Here is a 14107-nt window from a genome sequence, read left to right as displayed (position 1 = left end):
GATCAACTAGCTAGTCATCAAGAATAATCCTAGTGAAAAAGCAAACATAGGCATTGTTGAGAGAGAAGGAATGATATAAGAGATGCTGCACAAAGTGAAAGGCTAGGGTAAGAACCTGAGCAGACAGGAGATAGGGGGTGGTTACTGGAGTGGGGTGAGTCTGGGAAAAGGAGGAGCAGAGAAAAATGCCAAAAGAAGAAAGAGAAACTATAGTATATGGGTTAAGAGGAATTTGTCCTCTCAAGTCAGAGAGCATCTTGGTTCATGCCAATTATGTGACCATGGAGGTTATTTCCTTTAAACTTTTGCTTTCTTGCCTATAAAGTAGAGATAACAGTACAAATTCAGTAGAATTGTCTTAAGGATTCAGTGAAATAACATCAATATAAATTAATTATAATTTGTTTTTAATAATATAAAAAATTGCTATTTATTATTACTTGCTTCAGTTGTATCTAGACTTTGTTCCTTCTGTCAGTAGAAAATTCTCGGTCTGAGATGAGGAACTAAATTATTACGACTAAAGGTAATAAACTTAAAATCATGTACATGTCAAGTGGCCCTACCCAAAGAAAAACGACACAATGCAGTTCTGCTCCCTCAAAAAGACCATAACAAAAGCAAGAAAAAAGTTTTAGGTAATAAACTTAAAATCTGGGGACTTTTGGACATGAGCCTGTTATTTATTCAACAGACACTAACAAGTAGCTACTATTTATAAGTTGCTCTGCTAAGGACTAAAGGCGTAAAGGTGAAGACAGGACATATAGTTCTTTTTGTCAAAGATTTTAAGCATTCAACACAGCAGAGAAAATGAGGTAGGATGCAAACAACTATGGTGCAATACAATGTATGGTAAAAGTCATGAGATAGAAAATATCCTACGTAAATTTTGAGGAGACATTATACATGACTAGGGGAAAATAAGAAAAAAAATTAAAAAGCAAATCTAAACTAGGCCCTAAAGAAACATTCCAGTTGAAAAAAATAAAATACAGACAGAATATAGGTGAGGAAAAATCACTAATCATGGTATGCCTAAAACACAGGCTGTTTGCATGAAAAGAGTTAAGAATTAAAAGGTATTTTGGGGGGCTTCCCTGGTGGCGCAGTGGTTGAGAGTCCGCCTGCCGATGCAGGGGACATGGGTTCGCGCCCCGGTCCGGGAGGATCCCACATGCCGCGAAGCGGCTAGGCCCGTGAGCCATGGCCACTGGGCCTGCGCGTCCAGAGCCTGTGCTCCGCAACAGGAGAGGCCACAGCGGTGAGAGGCCCACGTACCGCAAAAAAAAAAAAAAAAAGTATTTTGGGGGGCTTCCCTGGTGGCACAGTGGTTAAGAATCACCTGCCAATGCAGAGGACATGGGTTCAAGCCCTGGTCTGGGAAGATCCCACATGCCGTGGAGCAACTAAGCCCGCAAGCCACAATCACTGAGCCTGCATGCTACAACTACTGAAGCCCGTGTGCCTAGAGCCCACGCTCCGCAACGAGAAGCCACTGCAATGAGAATCAACGGGGAGCAGCCCCTGCTCGCCGCAACTAGAGAAAGCCCGCGAGCAGCAATGAAGACCCAATGCAGCCAAAAATAAATAAATTAATTAATTAAAAGAAAAACGAAAGAAAGAAAGAAAATCCTCCACAGGATTGCCTTTGCACCTGCGTCAAAAATTAATTAAAAAGAAAAAAAGGTATTCTGGGGCCACGGCAATGACAGCTTTCAGCTCTGAGCTAAGGAATTAGGACTGTATCTCACAAGCAGTCAGGAGTCACTGAATGCTGCAGACAACTTCCGAATCTAGCAGCTGTACATAGTCTAAACAAAAACAGAATGAGACTGAAGAAGTAGAGGTGGAATATCAAGATACTGTAATCATCCAAATGATAATGAGAGCCCAAACTTGGGCAGTGGCAAAGCAATGAATGAATTCAATTTACATAAATAGAAGAATCAACTGAAGAGGCTGAGACTGCAGTCAAATGATAGTGACCAGCAGATCTTTCTAACACAGGCAACAAAAGAATGATCACCTTCAGAAATACAGAAAAGTCAGATGTAGTAAACGGGTCATAGAATTAGTCACAGAAATCAGTCATTTATTTATTAAGCATTATTTATTCAAGCATATATCAAGTGAAAGCCATATGTCAGGTGCTAGGGGCATAAAACTGAGTAAGATCTAGTTCCTGGCCTGAAAGTGGGAGACACACATATAATTTAACAATTAACTGCCATATTGGATGATATATTCAATCACAGGAGCTGCAAAATGAGAAGTAGGCTAATTTGTCAATGGATCAAAATGCTACATGACGAACCACTAAATTCACTTATTTATTAAAAATGTACCTTAAGTAAAAGTCTTCTTGATTATATGATATATTTATATATTCAACAAATACATTTTTCTCAGTGGAATTTTAAGGAGTGTCCAATTAGTCAAAAGTTTTTTAGGCATACCATCAATAAATTTAACAAATATTAAATTTAGTTTTTTTTTTCATCAACAGATATCACAGCAATGGCAAGAACTGCATTTAGGATTCCAGGTTTGTAAATACCAGTAAATTCTGCAAGAGATAATTATTTTCTATTTTATATCCAGTATTAAATCTGATCAGCTACAGCACTTTATTGACAAGCTATGCATATGACTGAATGACCAATTCACATAATTCTAGACTTGGAATATATTGTCCTTCAAATGAAAGAATGTTAATAATTAGTAATAGTAATAAATTTGCACTGAAAAGATATGGAATGGGAAAATAAGCAACTGATGGACTATTTACATATATAATTTACACTATTTATTTCTAAATTTACCCTTTGAGTCAAATAACATTTGAGTGCCTAGTATGTGTTAAACAATACAATATTTTATACAACTTCCTATAGTTATTCCTGTGGAAACTTTGTAAATCCATGAGTCATAAACTGTATAACTTTACCCTTTCTATACCAAACCTAGACTAGATATTAAGTGCAGGCTTGCTGATCACAATGATGTAAATGATTTTCAATATTTGCCAAAAAGGTAAAACACTTAAAACTGTCCCTCCCACAAACCCCCAAAAGAAAGTGAAAAGACAAGTTACAAACTGAGATAAGACATTCACAATACACACAAAGGATTTATATGAGGAATATAAAGAACTCTTATAAATCAATTTAAAAAACACAGAAAAATAGGCAAGACTCATGAACAGAAATTTCACTGAAGAGGAAACATAAAAGGCCAGTAAACATTAAAAAAAAAAAAATTCTACATCAGTGATGATCAGGAAAATGCAAATCAAGACCATTTGATGAGATCGCATTTTACACTCTTCCGATTTGTAAAAATTAAAAGACAACAGCAAATGTCAGAAAGGATGGATGACCAAGGGATCTTTTGTCTCTTACCTGCTGACATGACTATAAATTGGCACAACCACACTGCAAGCTGGGCATCACCCTGTGAGGCAACAATTCTACATCTGGGTATATAATTAATAGAAACTCTTACATATATGCAATAAGAAAGAATGCACAGAACATCCATAGTATCATCGTTCACAATTACAAAAACCAGAAAATAAATAAAGGCCCAACAAGGAAAAGTCAGTGGATAAATATCCAAATATCCAATAAGGGGAGAGTTGAATATTTTACTCATTGAAATATCACACAGCAATTAAAATGAGTGATTACAGCAACATACAATAATATGGTTAAATCAGCAATAATAAGTGAAAAATCAAGTTTAGAGAGATTATATTGAACACAATTATATAAAAACAACTAAAATAAAAGATATAACTTTTAGAATTGTATATCCAACAAAACTAAAAAAAGAGAATGAACACAGGACTCAGGATGATGGTTACTTTGGATGACAAGAAGGTGGAGGTAGGGGGATGGAATGAAGAAAAACCATGTATAGGTTAAGTTCCTAGCTTTTAGGGGGAGTTGGGAAGTGAGTGCTGGTCCATGGGTGTTTATTACAATGATATGTGGATGGATAATGATTAATCCAAACCAGTGTACCTAAGGTTTAATAAATGGGAAAAAAAATCTGAAAATTTAATGAAATTTATTCAATGAAAATTCTGAAACAGACAAAAAAAGCACCTCCTTAGAGAATCTCTAAGGAAACAACTACAGGAAAGGGAAAACAATATGATTAATTGTAAAATACATGATATTTAGCATACGTGTTGGGTGGTAAGTATATTTTCTATAATCTAAAATTCTAAATTCTGTAATAACAACTTTCCAATAAATTATGATGTTTGTAAGCCAGGGCAGTAAAGCTTCAACCAATTAGAAAAAGTAAACATTGCCAAGTTCCTAAAATAGATATATCCTAATAACAGTATATATTATGTAATTCTTGTCTATCAGTTCATCTCTATAACATGACACCAACAGTTACCTTCAAATCTAAGGTATTTATCATCAAATACACTCCTCCCAGGCTTTCCTGTTCTTCATTTTTAACAGACAATATTTATGTATATAATATTACACAAATTTAATTTTTCTGAGATTGTGAAAAACTGAATGTGACAACAGAGCTAGTTTCAAATAAGATTTCATTAAATAAAATTAAGAGAAACTAGACATGTATCAAAATAAATGTTCTCTATTTCTACTTTTCTAAGATATCAGAAGTTTACTTTTTCATTAGTATGTTTTTCTCAGTCAAGATTTTAAGTATCTTTTTAAAGCTTTTAACTAGTTTCGACTTTCTTTGTTGCCAAGTTTGAACTCTGTTGCATACCAAAAGTTGTTCGTATTAAATGTTACATGATTTCTGTCATACTCTGATGAGAGTAAAATTGGTTTTTGAAATAGAGTAGACATTTGACAATTGTTCAACAGAGTACACAGTACTAGAAAATGATGTAAAAGTAACTACTTTGTTCAAATATCATATATGTTTCTGGAAGTAACATTATTTTAAGTGATATTCATCTCTCTATTAACTAATTAGAGATGACCAAAAAACATGATCATTTTAGAGCCATCATTTTATAATACCAGTTTCAGCACAAAGATTTACTCAAAATAAAAATATTTTGAGATAAAAAAGTCAATAAAGCTACTTTGATCCACTTATCTAGAACTAGTGGCAATTTTTTTTTTTACCTACAGCTATTTCTATCTTAAAACTCTATAACCCTCATTTCTCTTTACAATTCTAATAAGTAAAATAGGATACAGAAGGGAGGAAAAATATCAAATCAGTATGTCGTATACCTTAAAATCACACATTGTATGTCAAATATATCTCAATTTTTTTACAAAAGGGAGGAAAAAGAGGAAATGGACTCAAATGCCATGGGACTTATAAGTTGGAAAAGCTTGTCAATTACTCTGATAGAACTATTAGCACTTTCTATTTACTTTGATGCTTTTCTGCATTTTCCAGATTTTCTAGAATACACTTGTATTACATTGATAATTTGAAAAAAACCTGTAAAATGTGTCTTAACCATCTACCTACTTTCTCATGCTACATTCCCCCAACTCATGCTAGTCTTAATCCTCCCAACACAGACACCTTCTACGTTCCAGTATCACTGCAAAATTAGATGCCACCTCCTAATTTCCCATCAAATGTGTAAAATAAGAGGGTGCTGTATGTAGATATAACATAACTAGTGCAGAAATCCCTTTTGAACTTTTTAAGGGAATATTTTTGGGACAAGGGATTAGAAATGTAAAATAAAGAAAACTAAGTAATTTCTTAAGTCAATGATCATAGTCAACTTTCAACAGTCAAGACATTTCTCATCCTAGGTAACAAATGGAGCCTTCTCATCAATGTACTGTGTACCTACTCAGTGCCAAACACACAGCTTGGTTACATAGCTTAAAATTTTAAAACAAAGTTTATCTTACGGACAGTCTACAGAGAAACGTGAAATCTTTTGGAAGGTTTTGGGTGAACATCTGACAACTTTCATCAGAAACATTAATTGTTAAATGAAGAAAACCTGCAAAAATGTTATTGTACTGTTATTCTTTGTAGAATGTTATACCTTATTTGCAATAATAAAGCACTGTTAAATTATAGACTACCGGGGCTTCCCTGGTGGCGCAGAGGTTGAGAGTCCGCCTGCCGATGCAGAGGACACAGGTTCGTGCCCTGGTCCGGGAAGATCCCACATGCCGCGGAGCGGCTGGGCCCGTGAGCCATGGCCGCTGAGCCTGCGCATCCGGGGCCTGTGCTCCGCAACGGGAGAGGCCACAACAGAGAGAGGCCCGCGTACCGCAAAAAAACAAAAACAAACAAACAAACAAAAATTATAGACTACCAAATAAAATGTGGAAATCACTTTTCCTTGTTCGAGAGGAACCTAACAAGTAGTATAAAGTTTATATTAAAGTTAACTCTGGTTAACTACATTTTGGGCCAATTTTTAGAAAGTTCACACATTTACAATATTGGAATGCAAAACATTTATGGGTCCACATATTACAAAATGGTGTAGTGGAAAAGATATAAATCCAAATTCAAACTCAGACTTAACATTGTGAACATGAATGACTGACTTAACTATTCCTGAACTTAGTTTCCTGATCTGTAAAATGTAAATAACAACACTCACTTTATTGGATTGTTTTAAAGATTACATAAGGTACACAGGGTACCAAGTACAATGTCTATCATACAGCAGATAATCAATAAACGTTATTTGTACTCTCCTCTAGAAAGTAAAAGCCATATCCTGTCATCTTTATGCCCTCCAATATACCTTTGGTAGCTACTCAATAAAGGTTTCTTGAAATGAATCCCTGTAACTTAAGACCAGCTACCTCAACCTTCCACTTGAGCAAGTCACCTCTACCTAAATAAATTCTGCTGAGAATGGAATTCAAGATTCCCAACACTTTATTAGCTATTTTGATGAAGATGAATATCCGATAATCAACAAGGTAACTTTATAAGTATGCTACTCGATATCTGGGTCTACACTCTACAAAATTATTGTTGTAGCCAACATTTTCATTTTGAGATTCTTTATATCGTTTTCATTATTAACTCAGTTTCCTTGAAAATAAACTTTAATTTCTTTGGCCTCATGAAAGTATCACACTCATTTTCCCACTACACTTCAAATAAAAAACAAGAGAACTTGACATAACAAGTTAATTACAAGAGATAAAAATTAGAAATTGCCAACTAAGTTTATGTTTTTTAACAGCCTATTTTTATTTTTACCACAGCAAATATTCTTCCTTACACATTGAAGCCTCTAGCCTTCAAACTTTGTATATACTTTATTAATGATTCCTTGTTGAATGTCTCTTAAATTACTAACAAGAGTTAGAAACATTACATTATATAGAAATATTACAATTAACAAGACTGTGGTTTCAGATTTTCTTTGTCTTTCCACAATCAAAACTTATTAATAAGCCAATTCCACCTCAAGTAAAGTATTTCAAATTCTGCCATATAATTCGAAAAATAATTTTTTACATGTTGGATGTACAATGTTTCTAAATAAAGTATAAATTTCATTAAAAGAAGTTGTAACATGTAACTTTCAGAGTGAGAAAAGATATGGCAAAGTAACAATTTCAACTAAACAATTTAAAAACTTGCTACACAAATTATTATTTAATTACTTAAAATCTGTATGGCAGAAAAGCATTAAGAACCTCACATTAAACAACTTTTCAATTTAAATAAATTCAAACAACTTAGAAGGTTTTTAAAAACTGGTTCTCCAAACAAGTTTGATAAATATTTGGTTACTATATTCTAGTTTCATGACCCAATGAAATAATAAAATGTTTGAACAGATGCATATACTTGGTGAAGCAAATTTTATCATGGTTCATCTTTGAGTGCTGATATAAATAATATTTTCAATTATTTTAATAAACATGATAAAGTCCAAATGCAATAACTTTTATTAGAATTGGGAGTCAAATACACCAAGAAAAATGTCCTGGATATACATGACAACCTAAAATGTAACACTTATTAAAAACTATTCTTTTACTGGAGGGAGTTACATTTTAGTTTATTTAAAAGTCTAACTTTAGATTGGACATTCCCCTAGTCTGGTCCCATTTTTAAAATACTCATATTTAAATATTCCTATTTATTTGACTTGCTTCTTTGTTATTGTAAAAAATGGTTTTATTAAAAGTCCCTAAATGTTATATTTTAATATACATGAAAATATATTTTCACATTCAGTACCAAAATAAGAGTTTTTTACATCAACTTTCTATAAAATACAAATAAGGATGCCAAATACTTTATGATTCTGAAGCCACTCCACTCAAGGAAAAATTCTGTTATTTTCATGGCTTTTTTTCAGTCAGAAGTAAAATATGCTTTTCAAATTTCAAGACTAGGCAATGGAAAGCATTTCTGATGTGCCTCAAACTTCTTTTCAAAAGCTCACGTAAAGTAATAAAACAATAAATTCCATTCATTTAGCTAACTGGTATGCTGGAAGACTTCCTTAGAAAAGACTAAGAGTAATTAAAACACTATATAGCAACATGTTCAATAATATGAAATTCAGCCTTGCATTTCCAAAGGATTCCAAATTTGCAAAAGTGCATTGATATACCTTGTTGAAATCTATTTTTATGGAGGAAATATCGAGTATTATATGCCTTCAAGCTTACATCTAACTGCACAATAAACCAAGCTAATCTAGGAATTTATCGAAAATACATTTAAACAGCAAAAAACTTAGAAGCAACTGAATTTTGAAATCATCAAGAATGAACCCTTCAGAGTGTCTAGATTCAGCCTTCTCAAAAAAAATTAACTGCCCAACACACAAAAACGAATGTACGTAGGCTATTTTTTTTCTTTTAACTCCCATCTCAATCTTCGAGTAGCTAAAAGACGACTATATTTAAACAAACCAAAATAAGTTTAAGTCAAAGAACAAGCATGAAACTTTAATCCAGACGTAAACATCTCTGGGACACTCCAAAGTAAAGAAAAATAAACCCAACAAGGTAGCGCACGTACCCTGCACATCAAAGAGACCTAAACACCAATATCGTGCCTACATCATCAAATATTTAGCTGGAAAATGGGAAGAATAATACTGCTAATCAACGTGGACTTTAATTAAGGGATCTATTTTGTTCACATCTTCTGCAAGCATGTGGTGCCCAACATTTTCCCTTAGTCGACTGCTTTGCCGTTTGTAAACAACTTCTGTAGTTCTTTTTTTGGTATTCAAACAGGAGGGAAAATGAAAGCCTGAAAAGCATCAGCATCTGAGCTTCCGGATCTGAGCCGGGAGTAGCTGAGAAGGGGACCATGTAACTATCACTTGGTAAAAAAGAAATAAATGGGTTAGCCCTCAAAATAAAAGAAAGAAATCTAGCCACCTAAAGAGGGTTGGTGAAGTGAAGCCAGCATTGGGTGAGACACTTTATTTTTGTTTTTTCTTTAAAAAAAAAAAAAAACTTGTCTGGGGACTGGAAGTTATGGGGGCGCTCTTTGTGCAGAGTCTGAGGGGAAGGGGAGGGACAAGAAAACAGCTTGGGAGTCATTCAAAGGAGTTTAAGGAGCGGTGTTCGAGGGAAAGGCGGGGCGGGGTCCGGCCCGCAGGAGGTAGGGGGCGCCAGGGGTGTCCGCGGGCGGCTCTGACACAAGAGAGGGGGAGGCGAACTGGCCGCCCCGGAGACCGGGTGAGAGCAGACGCCGGCCGCAGGATGGGGTCCCTCTGGTAGGCAGAGTCAAATTAAGTTGGTGGCAGGCCACGGCTCCGGCGGGGGCAGAGGCTCTGGCTCCAGAAGGAAGCGGCTTCCGAGTGACATCCCCGAGTTTCCTCACTTAGCGGGCTAGGGGCGCGGCGGCCGCACGGCTCCCCTAGGCCCCCTACCCCGCGCCAGACTCTCTCCCTCTGCTCCGCCAGCGCCTCGTGCACGGGCCGCGGCCCTTACCTGCAGCTCCGTGAGCAGAATCTCCCCCCGTTCGGGGTTGGACGCCATTGCTTTCCGCTCTGGACTCCACACCTGGACGCGGCCGCTGCTGGCGGGCGAAGGGAGAAGGCGGGACGGGATCCGGGGTGGGGGGTGAGGAGCGGGGAGAGAAAGAAAAAAACCTAGGGATTCATGGAGGCGCAGCCCCTGCTGGAGGCGCGGCTTATTTCGCCCGGTCCTTGGAGAGCGGCGGGGAGCCGGGACACTCGTAGCGGGCTCCCCCTCGCCGCCGCCCGCCCGTGCTGGACTCTCTTGCTCAGTCGCTGCCTCAGGGCGACGCCAGGAGCCGCCTCGAACCTCTCGGTGCGGGGCTGTGCGGCCGCGGCGGCAACTCCTCCTGTCGCACCATTTGGCTGTCACCGCGTCGCAAAAGCGGCCTCACTTGGCGGCTGCCAGGGCACGTGACGGCCGCGGCCGCCGCCTCCCGCCGGGCGAAGGAGGTGGGGCGGAGGGGACCCAGAGGGCGGGAGCGGGGCGGGGCGGCTTCCGACCAGGCTCCGCGGCGGGGACTGCCATTGGACCCAGCCAGGGTGAAAAGGGGGGGAGCGGGCTGGGCTCGCGTCTCCTGGGAAGCGGGAAGAGGAAGAAGAAAACACACGCCCGCTTTCCTGCTTGTTTAACTGCCCCGCTGTGAACGCTGGAAATCGGGAAACTACTCGCTTCTTTTTGTTTTTTTCCCCAGGTCCTTTTCTCTTTGCTTGCCACAGTTTAGACCTAACGTAAACGGACCCTTTTCTAACCTCCAGAACCCAAAGAGTTTCGGGACTCAAACCTGATAGAATATTCCCCAGCCCAAGCTATTAATCTTGCCTTTTGCTCGCACCCACCCTCTGCGCGCCTCTGCGACCAGTAAGGTGCACAGCTGGCGAAAGTGGGGTGTGGTCTGTACTTTTCAAGAAATGTTAGCGGCTCTCGACCTCTGGCAACTCAATGCAGTTTTTTGTTTTGTTTTGTTTTTGTTTTTGTTTTCTTGCGGTACGCGGGCCTCTCTCTGTTGTGGCCTCTCCCGTTGCGGAGCACAGGCTCCGGACGCACAGGCTCAGCGGCCATGGCTCACGGGCCCAGCCGGTCCGCGGCATGTGGGATCTTCCCGGACCGGGGCACGAACCCGCGTCGCCTGCATCGGCAGGCGGACTCTCAACCACTGCGCCACTAGGGAAGCCCTAATGCACAGTTTTTTAAAGATACCTTTTCCCAAGCGCTGCACTACTGTGGTTTGGGCTTTTGAGTTTAGAATTTAGTTAGTTGGCTTCTTGAATTGTTTTAACTGAATTTAAAGTGAAGGCGGTGGGGCGGGATTAGCCCCATGAATGGGAAAAAGCCAACTTTCCCTGTTGTAGTAAACATCCAGGTTAACCTATTAGTAACATGTAGCTAAGTAGTCTTAAATTGGGGGTTTAAGAAATGACACTATAATATTCAGGAATGTCAACAAAATCTCCATCCCGTAGCTTTTGTCTGAGGAGTGAATGCATATTCTAGGCACCTGCTTAACTTTTGATTATTTGAGGCTGAGATGCCATGGCTTTGTTAAAAACTACTTAGGGAAAGTGATACGGATAGTTTAGTTAGATAGCTACTTGAAGAATGGCTTAGTAGGCATACTTCTTAAGTATGCTCTCATGAACCTCTTAAGCTTCATGTAAGATCTGTTGGGCTGATGCTAGGACTTAAGTTTATCTTTTTACCTTCTAAAGTCTAATGCATTTATTTGACAAACACTTGTCTAGAGTTCTGTGATCACATTTTCTGAACTCCAATTCATGTGATAGAGAATTTTTCTGGTGAGTCTTTCAAAAGTTTAAAAACTGTTTATATGTTTAATACATAGCCTTGGTTGAAAATGATAATTAAAACATATGCTACAACAACACTTGGAAAAACCAGGATAAAAATGCCCTCCCTGGTAAGAGCCAGACAGTGTTCTAGACCCTGGAGCTACAGCTAGGATTAAGAAAGAGTCCTTGTCCCTGGAGTGATTGAGTCCTTTGGAGAAACAGACTTGTGTCCAAACAACTATAGTGCAATTTTAAATGATAGTCACAAAACGTTAGGGGACCACTGCATTCAGATAGATGATAGATAGATATACATATTTTGTGTGTACTAAAAATACATTACATAAAATTTACCATTTTAACAATTTTAAGTATACAATTCAGTGGCATTAAATGCATTTAGATATATTTTGCTTATTTTTCTTTTGCCTTACTCCAGAATGGATTTGAGATAGCTGGCACACATAGTAGGTGCTTAATAATGATGTAATTTAAAAGTACCTATGTAAGGAGTTAGAAATATAGTGAATGAGCATTCTTTTTAAAAATAAATATAGATATAAGAGAAAGATGTTCACCTTTTAGTACCATGGTATTTTAAAGGTAGAAGAGACTTAAAATGTTGAGTCCGACACTTACTATACGTAGAAGAAAAATAAGCCATAATTTACTTAACTATTAGGAGCATGGGAACATTATTACCCTTAGTGGCAGAGATGGAAACTGGAATCTAAATCTCCTAATTGCCAATCCTGTGCTTCTTTAAACTTAATCCATGCTGCTATAAGTACTTTAAAATAGATTAAAAAATGAACTCAAAGCATTATAGTCTCTCAAATTTTTTACCATAGAAAAAGATTTCAAACTTTACATATTTCTAGTGCTAAATCAAGTATTAATAGTAATTTTAATTTTATATATCACGTGTAAATGTAAGCAACCAGCATAAAAAGTTTTTTAAATTATAGGAATTATTTATGAGATTAGTTATGTTGGGGAAAGTGGTACAATACAAAAGGGAGCCAAGACAATATAAAACTGCTTGAGAATCTGGAAAATGTGATGGTTTAAACAGTAAATTAGCTTAAGCTGAAAACTACTACCCAGATCACAGTTTATGTTCAGGGGGTGGGGGGTGGTAAGTGGGGGAAAAGAACAAATAATAGGACATGGAATATATTTATCAAAATGAAGCATACTTGAAAAAGTTTTAATGGAAGCGTATATCATGTTGATTCAGATGAGCTATATTCAGTCCCTACTTGCAGATGTTTTTGAGGAATCCTAAATATAGTTCACCTCAAGTTATGTTCTAATTTATATTAACAATGAAAAAGAGGAATTTTTTTAATTTTACTAATTTCCATGTAAGAAATTAAAGACATAAAAAAAATCTGAATTGTGTCACTAATTTTGCAGGTAGCTTTTAAAATTTTTCATAGATATTTTAAAGGTCTTTAAGAAGTAGAGATGACCAAACATGTAGAAATAGTGATTTGTTTGTTATTATTACTTTTTTTATTTTTGGCTGCACTGCGTCTTTGTTGCTGCGCGTGGGCTTTCTCTAGTTGCAGCGAGCAGGGGCTACTCTTCGTTGTGGTGCATGGGCTTCTCATTGCGGTGGCTTCTCTTGTTGCGGAGCACGGGCTCTAGGCACGCGGGCTTCAGTATTCATGGCACATGGGCTCAGTAGTTGTGTCTCACGGGCTCTAGAGCACAGGCTCAGTAGTTGTGGTGCATGGACTTAGTTTCTCTGCGGCATGTGGGATCTTCCCGGACCAGGGCTCGAACCCGTGTCCCCTGCATTGGCAGGCGGATTCTTAACCACTGCGCCACCAGGGAAGCCCCTGTTATTGTTGTTTTTGCAAGTTAGCGGGAAGGAAAAAAAAAAGTAACTCCCTACTCCCAAGGGATAAAAGTAAAGTAGCAGTGGTAATCAAACTAAGAGACTCCCAAAGGAGAGGCAAACTCAGAGAGACAGTCAGAACTACTTGGTCACCACCTTTTTCTTCCTTAGGAAACCCCTTGCAGGGATGTTCCCTTGCAAGCTCTATGAAGATAATTTTGAGAACAAGATTCTTAAAGTTGAGAACACAGTAGAGTTAAGTTGTAGCGACCATAGCAGATACTTTTGGAGGTGTCTGCTCAGCCCACGTTCACTTCTCTGAGAATTACCTCTGCCACCAGAAAAGAAGTCTCTGTAGCCATGTTGATTTGGCTTAATCTAGATCTTTCAGCAAATTATGGGTGGGCCATGATAGAACATGTCCAAGTTTAGCTAACCAGATTACCTCCCCAAGAATTTGAAAATAGAATATTGAAATGTTGGTCAGTTGGTGGCCCTAGACCAGCAATGGTGGGAGGGTT

At 38.0% G+C, this 14107-nt stretch overlaps 1 protein-coding gene across 4 annotated transcripts in view; it reads right to left on the bottom strand.

The window, feature by feature from the left end:
- Positions 1-10414, bottom strand: part of PKN2 (protein kinase N2) — a 148168-nt gene extending 137754 nt beyond the window's left edge. For 2 of the 4 annotated variants that reach the window (XM_027114253.1, XM_027114256.1), the window contains exon 1: positions 9924-10414. In XM_027114253.1, the coding sequence (XP_026970054.1) occupies positions 9924-9971 (48 nt within the window). In that variant the 5' untranslated portion in view covers positions 9972-10414. The remainder of the gene's footprint in view (positions 1-9923) is intronic. The other 2 variants (XM_027114254.1, XM_027114255.1) reach the window with 1 other exon arrangement.
- Positions 10415-14107: the final 3693 nt, after the last annotated feature.

This window comes from Aethalodelphis obliquidens, unplaced genomic scaffold, assembly GCF_003676395.1.
Source record: "Aethalodelphis obliquidens isolate GAN/ISIS:26980383/991018 unplaced genomic scaffold, ASM367639v1 scaffold13, whole genome shotgun sequence".
NCBI lineage: Eukaryota > Metazoa > Chordata > Mammalia > Artiodactyla > Delphinidae > Aethalodelphis > Aethalodelphis obliquidens.
This window is presented reverse-complemented; position numbering and strand designations above follow the sequence as displayed.